The sequence below is a fragment of the Callionymus lyra genome, chromosome 13 (assembly GCF_982586985.1).
Source record: "Callionymus lyra chromosome 13, fCalLyr1.hap1.1, whole genome shotgun sequence".
NCBI classification, from domain to species: Eukaryota; Metazoa; Chordata; class Actinopteri; order Syngnathiformes; family Callionymidae; genus Callionymus; species Callionymus lyra.
Genome location: NC_141830.1, coordinates 22,137,028 through 22,154,146, shown reverse-complemented (window position 1 = coordinate 22,154,146; position 17,119 = coordinate 22,137,028). Strand labels below are relative to the sequence as shown.

Here is a 17,119-nt window from a genome sequence, read left to right as displayed (position 1 = left end):
ACATTTTGATATGTATAGGTTTGTGAGGTTTTCTAAAATTGATGTTCTGGCTATATTTTATGGAACCCTATTTCATCTGAAAATGAATCCCATAACTTTGATTGATAATGTGGAAGTAAGAACCATGAAACTTACTCAAAAAAGTCACCTAGATATCTGTGTTTGTTTACGCTCATAATACACAGTGTAGTGTTAATGTTATTGACTGTTGCTGTTGAGCAAAACAAGCATCATTAAAGTTCCCAACAATGAATAACAAAGTGGATACCTAATCTGTTGTTTTTTCCCCTTAGTTGTTATTCTGCCAGACCCCCCTCCCTCGCACGCTGTTTGCTATTCCATGGCATTAGTTGGACCGTTGAGATATTTAGTGGCCAGTTGGCTTAGCCGCACACTAATACCCGCTGTCCTTATTACATCATCTGTCAACAGCAAACAGCAGCCAAATAAGGAAGGTCTTTGTCAACGGCCGATGGTGAGTCCATTTAGATAATTATGTTAGGATTCATTAGATCCATGTATGGCATAATAATGTTTCAGCCGTGAGGATTAACGTTGGATCTATTGTCTTTATTGTCAATGCTGCGGCTGTGGAGAATCATTTGAGCAAAAATCATATGCGTGACATCACGTGTGTGAATGGATCACATTCATTTGTATAATCCCGTTTTATTTAGAGAGAATCACTGTTGATCATTTATAATCGTGACTTTGGAGGTAAAGTACAAAACTTTTGGTTCCACAGATTTTTTTTGGTGGATGCCAAGTGTAGGGCTAATGGCTGCATTCAAAAAACACGACGGTGATTGTGAGGCTTGTCTCAGTAAGTTGAACTAAATCTTTGAATTAATGAAAAATGTCACAAATAGCCAAAATTTCCATGAAGACATCATCAGACATTCTCTATTTCAGTGAACTTTTTCAAGAGCTAACCAAATTTTACACCAACACTTGTTGACGTCATGTCTTGGAGGAAGTCCATCCTTCACTAATTTCATAGAATACCAAATGAAATTGTTTCGGAAAAACTACAACATGAAATTGTTATTTCGAAGATAATATATTAGCGACAACTCTTTTGGTTTCCTCATTGTCGAAGGATTTTCTCTTTATACAATGTGGGTCTGGCAGAAGCCTCAGGAGTTTAGTCAAGCAAAATGTTTCTTATTGCATAAGACAATGAATGCTGTTTTCAGAGAGGGTCCCATCTGATAGGCCCCATCCTGTTTTCTGTATGTGCCAAATAGAACATTTTTCAGTGGAAGTTATGACGGTAAACGTTGATGAGTGTCCACATCCTGTCCTGTTCCCGCTCGAGTGCAAGATCTTCAAGAGGTGTAGGAAAGAAAACCAAACTGAGCTTTGATTTAACTTGTCTTCAACCAGCTGACTTGATAATAATAAACTGTTTTTTTTGTTTTAGTATAGAGGACTATGTCTGGAAACGGATCATCGCTTGCCAGTCATTGACGGAGACGGCAAATAAAGTAAAGTTGTCTATTTTAGGTGCCAAATGACAAGAAGTGAGGTTCAGTCAATAAGTATTAGTGGCTCTTCATATTGAATGCAAACACAAAACCCTCGTCAGTCGATCATTTTGTGCACTCACCGCCGTCGATGTGCGACACACTCTGGCAACACACCACACGCCACTTCCCTTCTCAGATCGTGCCTCTTGGGTTTGACGCCGACCAGTTGCTCCGTCACAGTCGACTCCGACTTCATTAGGGTGGTAATGGATGCAGGATCTCCGCACTCATTACACTGTTGAGTGATTCCAGATGAAAAGAATAGTGTGAGGCAACAGATCTGCTCTGTGTGTTTGGTCTCATAGTGTGGTTTAGTGATTTGATTATAATGTTCTCAAACACCTTCAGCTGGTGTTCCGTATTGTTGTTGTAGATTGCAAATATCTATATTTATTATCTAAGATACTATCAACTACTATTAACCATTAAATATTCTGTAGGCATCATACATGGCACAACAATTGCTATATCCTGTCGCTGCATACAGTAATTTTTCAGAGACGCAGGCCTTTAAAAACACCCGTAAATCCAGTATTTTCCTGCATTTGAAACCAATGTGTTTAGTCATCCTGGATTTGGATACTTTTCTATTTGGATTCCATTAGTTATAATGCTATTCACTATTTTTCTTTGTTCCATTTCTCATCATTTTTTCCTATTGTGGTGATATGATGGTACATAACAAAATGTCGGAAAAAGGGGAATTATTGTGTTGAGCTTCCAACAGCGTAGGACCTTGAAGAAGATACTATGTCCTCTATACACCTGCTTCACTCTGGTTTATAGTGGACATCACTGAAAAGTCATTAGTGAAACTCCTAAAACAAGAATCAATCCCACCATTATAAAAGAAACCGCATAATTGGTACCAACAATTCTTTCATGGTAAAGGTCCAGACCTTCGCCACAATATGTTATGGCGGCTCCGAGGCAGCAGGGCTGGTGGAAACACAACTCGCCACAACAGAGCTGTGGAGCAGACAGGGCTGGAACTGTGTAGTGGGCCATAATTCAACTTCTACTATAAGTTTCTGTTTTTAGGCCAATCGTTTGATCTCTGTTCTGGATGTGTTTGTGGTTCTTGAGAAATAATATTCAACTCTCTTCTGACTTGCCAGTGGGTGACGAGAGATGTTCCTGCCTCTTGCAATGACGAAATGTACATGACCACTCACTTGAAGGACCACGTGTTAGACGTGCACAGAAGGCGACTGTGGTTTACTTTTCGCCTTACCTTTGTTTCTTCCACAGTCCTTTCTTTTAAATAAACCTTTCCCTGTCCACTAGTGCGATTCACTGCAGCCTCTGAGGGTTTGAACCGATCAACATGCCGGGCCTGGTAACAAGGGTTAGGTTTTTATTTTCCTCTGACTTTCACCTTGAGCAGAGGTCCCAGGTTTCGACACTTGTTCTCTCAGGCAAGTCCAGGCGGTTGAAATCTGATCAGCTCACAGTTGCTTTGACAGTTTGGGAGGGGGCTGCACTGTGTGTGTGGGGTTGAACACATGCACATGTTCATAGGAGGGGTCGCACACTCTCCTTTGTTTTGCTGTGAAAGCTGAGAAGTAGGAATGTCTGCCTCCCAGCTGTCCTCAGCGGTGAGTCTGATAGAAGAGAGAGGTGGGGGACTCGCTAATATCCACCCATCTGTTACTAGAGGTCAGTTAGTGCAAGTGTGTGTGTTGGCTTGCATTTATAGGTTACTAGCGGGGGTCACACAATGGCACTCGCCCCCCTCCCCTGCTACAACTACTTTAGCCGAATGAGTTTGGGACCCTTCATATGCAAAGTTGGTCCGTTGTTCTGCTCGGAGGCACGCTGCTGAAATCTGCCACTGTGCCCCGACCCTCGCCGCCCGGAACAATTGAGTGTAATGGCAGCACACGTGGCTCTCGAAATGGGGGGGATGATGATGATGCCTATTCAGAGGCAGCAGTTAGACCTCGAACCCTTTCTGTGGAGTTGAAACCTTAACATGCCGTTGCATGTTTCAGTTTCCCGTGTTGGCATTGAGATCAGTTTGTGTGCCGTATAGCTTTGCATCTCAGAGGCCCGTCGAGTGTTTGCGAACAATTTAAGAAACAGGAAGTCGCATGACATCGTAAGAGGTGAAAGCCACACAGCATAAAAAACAAACAACCCTGTTAAGCCTTTCCGAGTCGAAGCAAGAAGATGTGTTGAGACTCCTGGTTAATTTCCACACACTCCGTTCATGACCTCTCCCCTGTTTAATGAAATGTGCTGTTTGAGTCAGAGCCCAGCTGTCTGCACATGAAAAAGCAGAAATGAGTTCATTCGTCTGCGAGCCTGTGTGCGTCAGTGCTACTTTGCAACTTCTCATGTGAACTCACTTTGAATCCCTTTTTGCGGACCTTATCGCCGTCTATGTCAGATGTGACACTACGATAAGAGTCTTTCTGTGATATCTTTTGAATACTTCTTTCTTCATTACTGCCTTTGACTGAAGATCTTAAGCACTGCTATCCTCTGAATCCAAAGGTTCAAAGTTATTTTGCTGTTTTAACTGTTTACTTTCACTTTCTTTTTGACTCTTAAAGTTGTTGAGTTGTAACCTAGCACACAAAGGGACTATAAAAGTTGGAATGTTTTTATCAAATTCTAGTTAGCTACAGCTGTCGGCGATAACTCCAGACGGAAGTGGTTAATCAGAGATAGTTTGAGTAAATATGTGTTATATTTGTAATATTAACTGCTGAAAGGGTATTTATCCTATTAGTGTAAACTCAAAGATCATAAGTCTATATAAAATTCGCTTTTCAGGTTTTATTTCAATTTGCCTCAACAGACTGTTCCATTCATTTGAATTTGAACTAAAAGTACTGACATAGTGTATACTGCAGAAAGTTACTAGCACGCCTGCATGGTTTAAAATCGCCTGGATAATCAGATGGGACTAAAAAAAACTGCAGTACAGGCACACAAAAAACAACAACAGCCTATCTAAAAATACCAAAACATCACTTAAAAACAACTCAAAAGCTGAGCCGGTGCCAACAAAGGTACAAAAACATATTTACAAGGCAGAAGAGAGCATCATCATCCTCTTGGTTTTAAGCTTAATCCGATGCTCGCACACCCCTCCTCCCTTTCCTTCGCATAAATTCATGCGATGAAATTCCCCGGCTTCTGCGCACACACCCACTTTTACAGCCCATTGTTCAGCGGAGCGACCAAACAGCTGGTTGCAGAAGTCGTCAGTATCTGATCTGCTTTCCAGCACTGGCTCGTTGTAATGGAGGATAATTAAAAATGTAATTTGCTCGGCCTGAGAGCGCTAAAAGCCGTAGCCTCCCCCAGCCTTGTTTTTGCTAACGCCTTCGGTAACAGATGGGGAAAGGGAGATATTCACAGCCAGGAAGACACCTCAGAGCAAGGCAGGGGATTTTAACACCCCCCTGTATGCCCTCCTCCGGCATGGCCTTAAGAATCTGGAAATCGGGATTAGGAATTATACCGGTCCAGTTAGCGTCTCACCATGTGTTTCTGCAACCGTTTTAAGATCTAAATCCACCTATCAGCTTTCATAAATCTGCAGAGTAGATGTCTTCACAGCAAAATTCAGATTAATTTGTGCAGGTCTGATATTGTTTTAATTCACTTTTTTTTTTAGTTATTGTGCATTTCTATAATGTATAGATCATACGGTTTATTATCGAGCAGACAGGAAGACAGTTTGTGCTGAAATATGACTCATCAGTAAGAAAAAGAAAACGGGACCCTGTATTCGACCCTAGCAAATTACTCATTGCTTTAATCTTCTTGGTTTATTTAAGTCAATAATCCCAGCAGGTGCGGTCGGGGGAAGAAAAATCTGAGAGCAAAACCTTCCCACTCTCACAACATTCTGAATTTTTTAGTTATTGTGCATTTCTATAATGTATAGATCATACGGTTTATTATCGAGCAGACAGGAAGACAGTTTGTGCTGAAATATGACTCATCAGTAAGAAAAAGAAAACGGGACCCTGTATTCGACCCTAGCAAATTACTCATTGCTTTAATCTTCTTGGTTTATTTAAGTCAATAATCCCAGCAGGTGCGGTCGGGGGAAGAAAAATCTGAGAGCAAAACCTTCCCACTCTCACAACATTCTGAATAAACCACCGGTTTTCGCCTCAGACATCCAGTATGAGTCAACCTTTTTTTAGGGATATGTTATGTTCTGGGGCATTCCATCACACGCTGAACCACCGGCTGTCCTGCCGAAACACGTTTCTGTTTCAGTCTTATTATTGCTCTGGGGCCTCTGTGTTCTGCCATGCTGCCATTTTTCTGCTCCCTTATCCTTTTTTTTTCTCTCCTTCGCCATCCCATCCCCCACGTCCCTCTTCAATACCTTTACAACGCCTGTTCTGCTTTTTAACACCACTGCAGCAGTTAAGGCTTGTTGTTCAAATGCAATTTACTACGGAATTGCTGTTTGTTCCTCGACGAGCAATTGCTGAGAATAATATGCACCGGGGAATAGGAAAGTATGTGTGTAAATGTCAAGAAGAGACGAAAACATATTGGGGTCGTTGATCGATGATGGCAAGAGAGGTCGCCAACAGAACAACTTGCTTAGGGTTTGGAATACTGGAGGATATTGAGGAGTTGTAAATGCCAATATTTCCTTATTTTGGGATCAATAAAGAAGATTTTTAAATTACAGTTGTCAGTCAAACAATTTGATATAATTGATCTATAATGGACATGTTGTAGTTGAGACCAAAACGTGTCCAAAGACCTACTTGTAGGGTTGTCTTTGGCCTTCATTTTTTTTAATGCGTGACAAATATTTACAGAGCTCTTTCTTAGCCAAACCTTTAAAGGTGTTGAAGCAATTTCTAAAGAATCGGCTTAGAATGAAGGAAGTAGGTTTTTAGGATTGAGTCAAGACTATTGGGAGATAAGGTGATGAACCATGGGGTGTTGAGTTTTTTATAAGACCAAAATATATCTTATTATACCCAAGACCAGAAGGAGAGAAGTATGGATTCAATAAAAATTGTAGGACAGTCTGTATGATTTTAAAGCTTTAAGGACATTGACCATCTTCAAAATAATAAACTGTCTTTATCTGTTGTAGTTTAAAAATCTTCATGTGTGTCTTTGAAGTGTGGATAAAGTGGTAAATACAACTATTAACCAAATCATTTAGTAAAATATTTCCATCTGAAGTTCACCAAAATATAACCTTTTTTTCCATAAAAGCCATCTATGACTAAAATTAAGTCAAACGTAGGTTAAAAAATCACTTTATCCTAACTGATTCTGTTTGTGTATGATCTACTTACAGATGTTATGAGTCGATTTTAAACTACAAGAGCCTTAAGAATTCCAGTTTAATGGTTTAAAGAACCAATTGTATCCCTCCCGCCTTCTGCCTTGGTCGATGCTTGATGATACGTGATGATTGCTGATACCATTATCTGGACCCTTCAGCGAGTCCCATCTCATGTTTTTCATCAACCGCACATTTGCATACAAAGACTGCTCACCGTTCGACAGTTTCGGTTAGAGGTAACATTTTTTTTCTGCATGTGTTCAAACACTTTTTTTTTAGTTCCATTGACCGCCGTAAAGTGAATCACAAAGGGTCTTTGTCGTCTAATGCCCCTTTAAGATCAATGTCCCCTGCTGCCTCACAACCTGGGGGCACAAATCCATTACCTCTGCTCCCCTTATTAGCACCATCACCGTGCCCTCGAGCACATCAAGCTCAGGTTAATGTGTCGTCGGTTCTGATCCTGGCTTTTCTTCAGTTTGATTTGTAACAATGAAGACGAATCAACCGTTTGTCAGAGTTGTGACATTTTCTGCCGTGAAGAGAATCTAAAACCAGATCCCAGCATCGGGCGTCAACACGATATTTTTTTGCTCTGTAACTAGATCCATTGTGCTATCACCTCTATCTCAGGCCCGATAACGCACCCTTTTCTGTGGCTCTTCAGAGTGTTTGCTTTTCATCTTCCCCACTGACAGTTTGGAGCCATACCTCTCCAGAGATTACAGGATGTCAGAGACACGCTTGTCCTCGCTGTAAATCTTTTAAACACACGTGTCTGAGACAAAGTGGTCGGATGTGACGCGTGTGCGTTGTTTACATCGAAGTCTCGCTGTTGAACGGATGAAGCATGTTTGATGGTAAACACTATAATAAATAAAGACGCTTGACATGCGTCATGATAGTGAGGACAGTTCCTACAGTTTAAAAGTGACTCATTTGTTCTCTTGAAATCGGTCAGTCTTGATCATTTCCCTGCAGCTCTTGACAAGGGTGATAAGTATCTTTAAATATGTTGTTGGCAGCAAAAAGCCGTCACAAACGGCTGCCTCCGGAGAAAGGGTCCAACTAAAGCTTTTATTTTAATACATTAGGAATAAGAACAGCTGACTCGTTCAGTAAAACTTTAAAATATATAATTTATTGAATATTGTTTTGATTGTTTAAGCGCTTTGTGACCCTGGTCTGGAAAAGCTCTATACAAATAAAAATTACTTACTTACTTACTTACTTACTTACTATACATTTTCAAGCGTTTTAATATAAGTTGAAGAACAGCGATTGATGTCAACTATTATACAGTGACTTCCAATAAGAGAAAAACTGATGTTTAAGGAAATGGTTTGCTTGGGAGTGTTTGGTGACGTAGCACAAACAGAGATTTATAGTATTGACTGTTAAAAAAGATCTTGGCCCCTTGTTAAATGTATTTCAACCTTTGCTTTGGGTCTGGAATGGTTGAAGCATGCACTTAAAAGCCTTTAATTTTCTCATAAAACAATATATATATAGGGTGCGCCGTATAATCCGAAGCACCTTATATATGAACATTACCTGGTGGGTGACTTGTTTACAAACACTTTCATGACACTGAGCTCACACGCTGTGGGCGGGGTTACGTCATTGCGTCATCACAGGGTGGGATTTACGATGCACATAACATCATGGCGGACGGCTATGGAGTGAGATTACTCCCACCGCTTTGAGCGATTGTGTCTTGGTTATTTTACACTCAAAATCACTCTGCTGCGCGTCCTAAACGTGAGTTTAACATGCCATGCGCACACTCTAGCTGTCATACATGCGCTCAACTTCACTGCTGCGCACTACACATTTGTCTGCTCACAACACCAGTCACTCAGGCTGCTTCTTGAAACCTTTTAAACATCATTTGAACATCGTTACCATGGGAGTGCGTCTACTAGTGTTGAAAATATGGTACCCATTTGTAAAAATGCTCTTTATGTCAAAGTATCTTCGTTAACTGTGGCATCACTGTTGGAGTTATCAATGCTGTTCTCAGGCTCCCTACACTGGGTTCTATTCAAATCAATCTGATGGAATTGAGTGTTTGTTCTGATCGAACGCTCACAGCAGGGGTATAAGAAATAATGGTGGAAGTTAATTTCCCCTCCTGCTGTCAGGTCTTGGTTGACACGGGTGCTGCAATATCACGCTAGAGACAGAAGCCTGAGCCCTGTCTGTCACAGCCAGACTTTCAGTTACCCAGGTGTGTTTGAGAGTATGTGGGGGTGCAGAACAAATTCACTCGCTCTCATGGCTGGACCAATCCCTCTGACTCCAGGAGATGATGTTGCACTTCACCTTCATAGAAAGAAAAAAAAAAAGGTGTATCATAAAACAATCAAGTCCCTATCTCGGGTTTATTGTTGCCCTCTGAGCTTCTATTGAACCATTCGAGTCTCGTAAAACATTTCTGCATCACCCCGAGCCACACAGACCTCACCCTGGCTAATGAGCTGAAGATAGTGGTGAGAAATGAGCTCAAGCGTGCGACACGTTAATCCACCCCAAAGCTCTTATGTTGTTCCTTGTATCTCTAGCTCCATATTAATGTGCCGTTTTCTCCATCGGCCCAGTCTCATCTTGTAACGACACCGCTGAGCTTTAATTATCAGCGCAGCCTGTCAAGTTGACAAAGTTTCCCTTTCCAAAGTTTGACCCAGAGGCTGCCGCCTCGCCGAGGAGATGGACCGTTGATGTCAGCACAAAGACGCAACATTGTTCTCGTGGCTCTACGTTAATGCAGCAGCGAAGTCGCTGCGAAACAATTAGGAGTTTTCAGAGTGTTGCTGTTAATGGTCATTACGCCTATATAGCAGCATTATTCTCTAGGGAGCAGAGTTGGGTAGAAGATTGCCCTTGTATCTTCTATGAGACTTAAATCGGAACATTCTGTCTTCTCAAGAAATGATCATTTAAGGCTCTGTCTTCTGTCTGTGCAGGTTGTGCACGACCGCCTGGTGTGCAGCACGGCGACCTGCTGAACACAACTGAGGCCAACAGAGGCTCCTTTCCTCCTGGGACCCTGCTGTCATATGGCTGTGAGCCGGGCTACACAGCAGATGGACCCACCAGCATTATATGCACCAGCTCTGGCATCTGGTCCTACCAACCGCCACGATGCGTCAGAAGCAATGGTGAGGTTCTTTTTTCTGTTTAAGATACAGATGAAACGACGGATACTAAAGACGGATTATTTGTACATAGAAGGATACTAAAGATACTATAGATGGATACTATAGAAGGATGCTAAAGATACTATCGGTGGAGACTAAAGATACTATAGATGGATATTATAGAAGGATTCTAAAGATACTATAGGTAGAGAAAAGGATACTATAGATGGATATTATAGAAGGATACTATAGGTGGAGACTATAGAGGATACTATAGATGGATATTATAGAAGGATTCTAAAGATACTATAGGTGGAGACTAAAGATACTATAGAGGATACTATAGATGGATACTATAGAATGATTCTAACGATACTATAGGTGGAGACTAAATATACTATAGAGGATACTATAGATACTATAGAAGAATTATGAAGATACTATAGATGCGATGGATGGATACTATAGAAGGATTCTAAAGAAGGAAAGCGATGCGATATCTGTCTTTCGATTATTTTCGCGCTTCGGTGCCGATTTCGATCGCAGAAAAAATATCGCAGCAAAATATCACTTTTAGCGCTCAGTTTCTCGGGACTTGCATCGGTTTCCTGTGAAACGCCGCCGACGCATCGTGATATCACCAAATCAATAATACCTGACCAATATGATCTGACGCTAACAACTTAACTCATTAGACAGACAGACCAGTAGTAGAAGTACACATTGACAACTTTACAGAACATGACACTGATTGGTCAAAGTGCGCATTTAAGAAATGCTTGATTTATACAATAAAAAATGATAAATTATCACACATGATGATATCGATATTTCTATAGAACGATGTTATAGATACCTTGGATACTAAAGATACTATAGATGGATACTATAGATGGATACTATGGATAAGATAGATGGATACTATAAAAGGATACTAACGATAGTATAGATGGATACTAAAGATACTATAGATGGATATTAAAGATACTTTAGATGGATACTTAAGAGACTATAGATGGATACTATATATATATGGTAGTGTATATGGATAGAAACTATAGATATGTTGATGCATTATTATTTATCACAGAGAGAAATTGAAATTTCTAGTAGCTATTAGCAAAGAGAATAGCAATTAGAATATAAAACACAAAAAACAGTGTTGTGCAAATGTTCAATTAAAATGACAAAGATAAAATAAGATTAAAATGTAAGCTATAAAATATTAACGATACAAATTTGTTATGTTGTTAGTTTTATTCATGTGTGTTTACATACAATTCAACCATAACCATGAATAAAGTATCTATTTATCTATACGTGGTGCAGCCTACTCCCATCAGTATGTGTGAATGGCTGTCAAAGCGCTTTGTGACCCTAGTCTAGAAAGGCGCTATATAAATAGAGATTATTATTATTATTATTATCTATCTATAACACTTTTCCCTTTTTATTTCCCAGTTTGCTCGCCCCCGACAGAGCCTGAGAATGGAGGCTACCGCTGTCACCCCACCCCCTGCCACCGCCTCAGCCACAAGACTGTCATCGAGTACTTCTGCGATGAGGGATACACACTGAAGGGAGACTACAAGTTCCTCACCTGCCAGAACGGGGAGTGGGACGGCCCCATGCAGATCAGCTGCAGACTCGCTCAAGGTCAGTCCAGATCTGTCTTATTGTTGGCATCGATGCGGCAGATCCTGACTTTGAATGGCTCCTTTGTTTCTGTTGATTTCCACAATACGATAATGGAGAGAACGGTGTCTTAGGAGCTTACTTTAAACATGTTTACATTTATATAATTGAATTTTGATCGAACTCTTGCATGTGAAAAAGCTTCATATCTCATGACCTTTGAACTATTTTGGTCTAATCTGCTTATGTAACTTTGAATCTTATTGTTTTACTACGCTTGGATTATTAATGTATTTTAATTAATAAAGTGTTCCTGCAATATTTATACATAGAGTTAAGATTCCACAACTATTCCATAGTTACTTCGGCAAAACCAAACTAGTCATTTTCTTGATTAAACGCGGCATAAAATCTAATCACTAAAGTAAATAACAATTTGTAAAAACTGCTGAAAGCGTCGGAGTCGACACAATTGTTAAATCATTGTTTTTTTATTGATTTCATTATAATGCTGAGTTTTATAAAGTGTCATGAAACAAGCTTCTTAGGGGAGGTATTGCCCTCTGTGCTTTTCTATTTTAAGTCCCTACAATATATAAATTATATATCCAGGTAGCTGCAATTCAAGGTACTAAATACTCATACAATTAAATATGTAAATGACGTGTTTTTACACTGAAGAAGTTCACTAACTGAATGTGATTCATTCAATTTAACTATGGTAACTTTGTTTAAATTAGCTATTTTTATAAGCAACTCAATCAATTAAATCGTTTCAGAATTATTTAAGGCACAATATTTACTAAATAAAAGCTTTTTTCCTACTTGAATTTCCTCTACTGCAACCTTCAGGCAGCTTCTTTTCAGCCACTGTTTGTACTTATAGAAAAGTCCTTTTAACTGACGTTCCGCTGGTTTCTTGCAGACAATGAGCCGAACTCGCCGCTGGAAATCCCAGCACTGTCCATTGTGGCGTCCACCACCAGCTCTGTGGCTCTCATTTTGCTTTTAGTCGTTCTCTTTGTCCTCGTTCAGCCCAAACTGAAATCCTTCCATCATAGCAGGTAAAATAACTGTTTCATTTTTCCATATCTTGTTATTGAATTTCAAATGTGAAAAACAAAGATTCCAAACAAAGTGAAACGCAACTGTTGATGATGGAGATAAAAATAAACGGTGTGAAAGCAAGTGTAGGCAGTTGTGCCTCGGGTGAAGACGTCTTCATTCATTACAAACTGTAAACTGTCTTCACGAAGGGACTGACAACTTGCTAAACCTCCTGGATTCGTCTGCTGCACTAACCTGACCTCTGCACTGCCGGGATGAACCTTGTCAGAAATGTAATTTGTCGTGACACCGTTGCACCTCACAACCTCTGTGGTGCTCGCGTGTCTTTGCGAAGTCGTTTGGTCGTCACGATCGAAGCCGTGCCTCAGATAGTCGTTCCGCGGTCACACCCATGACGACAAGTCGAATAAAAACAACATCACAAGACGACGGAGCTTGTTCCTCGAGTCGCATTTTTAAAATACCTGAGAAATTAAAAGTTAACCCACATAATCCAATCGGAGCCGTGCCTGACTCTGCAGTGGTTCTGATAAAGCGGTTTGATGTAATGCTCATTGGCGCGCTGGTTAATTGTGTTGTTGGCCTCGGGGCTTAGAGCGGCCAGATATAAAGAGAGTCTGTACTAATCGCCCAGTTCCTCTGAAAGATGTAACACCCATGACTTCCACTCTGAACCCATCTCTGACTCTCTGCTCATCCATCAGGAGAGAACAAGGAGTCTCGGGTCAGTCGGGCTCCATCATGGTCGAGGGGGTTCAGGTGATCCTCCCCTCCTACGAGGAGGCCGTGTATGGCAACGGCGGACCGTGCGAGGCCTCGGATCCTCCTCCCCCTGCTCCTCCTCCTCCACCGCCTTCTCAGGCTCCTCCGGAGACCCGGGTCCCCATCGTCCTCTCGGAGGGGCTCCCTCAAGGGGCCACGGGCGGCGCAGGCCCCAGCAGAACCCGCCAACACAGAGACTTTGACTTCTGCCTCCCATCCACTTCATCCTCCTCATATTCCCGCCGGCACGCAGAGACAGTGCTGGTTCACCAGGCGCCCAGTTCTTCCTCCTCGTCGTCATGGGCCAGAGAGCACCCCGGGGGGGCCTGTGCCGCCCCGATCCCGCTCCGCAGAGATTCTGAGAGCAGCGACCAGAACAGTCTCCTCTCCATCACTTCTATGGACGACTTTTCTGACGGTAGGACTCTTGATTCCTTTATCTTTTCACGAAACCCACCATTATAGCTAGAATTATCTTCACCTACATTACTACAATCAAGTTATAATTTGGGATCGATTGGTTGTCATCGTCACCGTAGCTGCACTACAACTTTTCAGACTCTTGAAGAAGCCTTAAGTCATCACTTTAGATTTTGACACCCAAGTTCAGAACACATTGTTTAAATCAGTCAAAAAATAATGAAAAATAAGACAATATTTGTTAACAATTCATGCAGTGATGCCGGTTTTACAACAAATATATCAACCTGTGATTAGCTTCCAATTATACAAAACTTTATTTTTTACTTGTGATCTAACTCAAGAAATAAAAATAGTAGGATTTTCCAAATACAGACCAGTGTGTCAAGAGCAACACTGGCTTATTGGTCAACATTTTCCCTGAATAGTTTTCTGGATAAAAAGGTATTTATGTGGATAGATTGCATGTACATGCATAATGATGTGAAAAATGCAGCTCCAGCGACAAGTTCAGTGAGAGGGAGTGAGAGCAAGTCATTTTACTTGATTGATCATTTGATTTTAGATTTTACTTCCATTTATTAAGTCTTTTTAGATAGATGGATAAAACTTTATTGATCCCTCTGGAGGTCTCCTTTGGGAAATTGTTTACGTCCATTTCTAAACACAGTGTTTCAAAAACACAGTAATGTTGAATAACCAACAGCTATCGAAAATTGCCACTCATCTGGACACAAACAGCCATAAATCTTTTTAAAAAAGGAACACTTCTACACAAGTGTGTAGAATTCTAGCCATAAGCGAGTTAGCCTTTATCGTAATAATGTTCCGCAGTGACTAGTGAAGAAAGCGCTGCGTTGCAGTTGTTACTCTCCCATACGTGTTGCTCATCCCGTGGACTCCAGTTCTCCCTGGGAGGGACACATGTCTGCTAATGATTGTTTGTGGTGATATAATGATGGGAGTGTGGTGGGCGGAAAAGCTGACTCCGGATCCGGTGCTCTCTTCTAATGTCCGTTTCCTCTGCAGATATTCCCCTGCTGAAGGAAGCATGAAGCCTGCCAGCCGGCCATCAGCAGCAGAGCATCCATCTCCCCCTTCCTCGTCTCTCACTGCTGACCAGGGCTGTCCGTGGCCGTCGACCCCTCTTTCTCCCAACACCCCCCCCCGCTCAGCAGTCAGCGGGAGGAACAGACTATCCATCATATCCACACAAAGTCATCAAGCAATGTCGGACACCTCGGTGCCAGCTCAGAAATCGCCTCCTGTAGGAGTGACACCGTTTTTTTTTGTGACCATCACACGCTCTCTCCATCAACACGGCGGCGGGTGGAAGGGAACACGTGTGCTCCTGGCAGTGAGGGCGGTCACAATCGTCTTCCCGCCATACTTGAAAAGTTGCGGCAGGAGTTCGCTGCCCGATTTGTAGATGCTGCATGTTGTTTTATTCCCCCTGTTTATTTGCGCGCATCGCTGTCGCAGCACGGAAGGTCCACTCCGAATGAAGCATGAAGCCTCCACCAACTCTCCAGCTCGCTTTCTCCGTGTCCGGCTAACATCAGACACTGTATCTGCGACGCTCTCCGGCAGCCTCGGATTTAGAAGGTGCTGTCATGATGCTGGTTCCCGGTGAACCTGTAATTACCAGGGCCAGGCTATTTTTTGCTCCACGCGTACAATTGGAGTGTTTAAATCTGCGGATGACTCAGACCAACCAATCGCCACACAATCTTTTCCACTCACAGTCCTATAACGCAGGCCAACAGTAGAGTCATGTTCAGGAATTTGAACGAGGAAACGAACCCCGGGATCGTTTTGTACTTCACGTGACCCCGAGTCAATTGTGTAATCTGGAAAAATGTAAATGTTGTGTCTTATTTATTGTCACATTTACCCATAAGAAGATGAATGCCTTCCATTTGGACAGTCGTGTAGTCTTTAAAAATTAAACAAGCTGAAAGAAAAATTAACGGAACCACCTCGGCAGAGCCTCATATGAGCTTTTTTTTTTAACTTTAAAATGCTATTTAACCGTTTAAGCAGCCGTTAAAATGTCTTGTGACATCAACCAGATGATACGTGTAGCCATAGATCTCTAGACTCCACTAGCTTTAGCCATCAGACGGCCACAGTGCTGCCTAGATGGTTAGATTGTGCAGTGCCATAACGCAGAAACAAATATTCAAACGGCGCAAATGCAACCATTTCCGTTACAGATCGTTCAATCTTTCTGAAGTTAGGAGGATCTTTTTGGCAAACAAGCTTAGGCAGGAAATTGGCTTTCAACCAATTAGACTGGCGAGTTGCTGCTTCACGGAAACACCCAAAGAATGGCATTAAAAAAATGTGTCGAAAAGCAAAGTCTTTGTCTATTAACCTGATGGTGATTTCGCTCCATTCTGTTGCGCAACCGTTAATGCCGTTTAGGGACCACAACTAGCATCATGCTCACATATGGACATATTGGCTGGCAAGGTTTTCCCACCAAACATCACTCACTGTCGTATCAAGCACCACTCGAGTCTGTTTTTTGACACAACTGCAACTGGTTGCAGTGAAATAATCGTCCCCATGCCACACACAAAGATGGAACCACGTTGTTATTGTTTTGTTTTTATCGCCCCCTTTGATGGATGAGCTGGTCACCTTGGTAACAGCACGGTTTTAATAGATCCTGAAAATTACTTTTCAAGAGAGGAATGCTTTATTTCACATCTGTGTTGTTAATTCAAACAAATTGTTGCCTTAGATTTGTACATTCTTTTTCTTTCTTGTGTAATCTTAAGCCTCCTCGCTGGTTGCTTTTTCAATATGTTCAGATTATTCCCCAAAGGCCTTACTCCATATTCTTTTTCTATTCTATGCATAAACTGGTCTGTTTATCGAGGTGTTTGTTGTGGACACGACTGAAAGAATGTTCTTTCTTTCTACCTTTCTTTCAGGCTACTAATGATGGACGTTTGAGCACCTGAAATCTCTTCACTTTTATTTTTCTAACAGGCATTAAAAGGTGGCTAATGTTTATGCTCCAGAGCGCCGCTGTATGGCGTCGCTTCCCCCAGGTTGAGAAAAAAAAACATGACTTTTGAGTTCAATGCTTTCAGCTTCTGTTTTTCCTCTGTACATGGCAGTGGGTGTGAAAATAGTAATTTAATATTTGTATAAAGTTTTAATTTAATTTTAAAGTGTGTATATAACTTTCTAATTAAAGCTTTCTTTTGAATGTGGAAGATGTCTCACTTAATTATTCAACCTTTTAATGCTGATTGTTTTTTTTC

At 41.4% G+C, this 17,119-nt stretch overlaps 1 protein-coding gene across 2 annotated transcripts in view; it reads left to right on the top strand.

Annotated features, from left to right (window-relative positions):
* susd6 (sushi domain containing 6) overlaps positions 1 to 17,071 on the top strand; it is a 32,007-nt gene extending 14,936 nt beyond the window's left edge. Inside the window, exons 3-7 of one of the 2 annotated variants that reach the window (XM_087805913.1) lie at positions 9,783 to 9,977; positions 11,418 to 11,612; positions 12,517 to 12,655; positions 13,364 to 13,839; positions 14,871 to 17,071. In XM_087805913.1, coding sequence (XP_087662039.1) covers positions 9,783 to 9,977; positions 11,418 to 11,612; positions 12,517 to 12,655; positions 13,364 to 13,839; positions 14,871 to 14,896 — 1,031 coding nt within the window. In that variant the 3' untranslated portion in view covers positions 14,897 to 17,071. The remainder of the gene's footprint in view (positions 1 to 9,782; positions 9,978 to 11,417; positions 11,613 to 12,516; positions 12,656 to 13,363; positions 13,840 to 14,870) is intronic. The other variant, XM_087805914.1, reaches the window with a different exon arrangement.
* Positions 17,072 to 17,119: the final 48 nt, after the last annotated feature.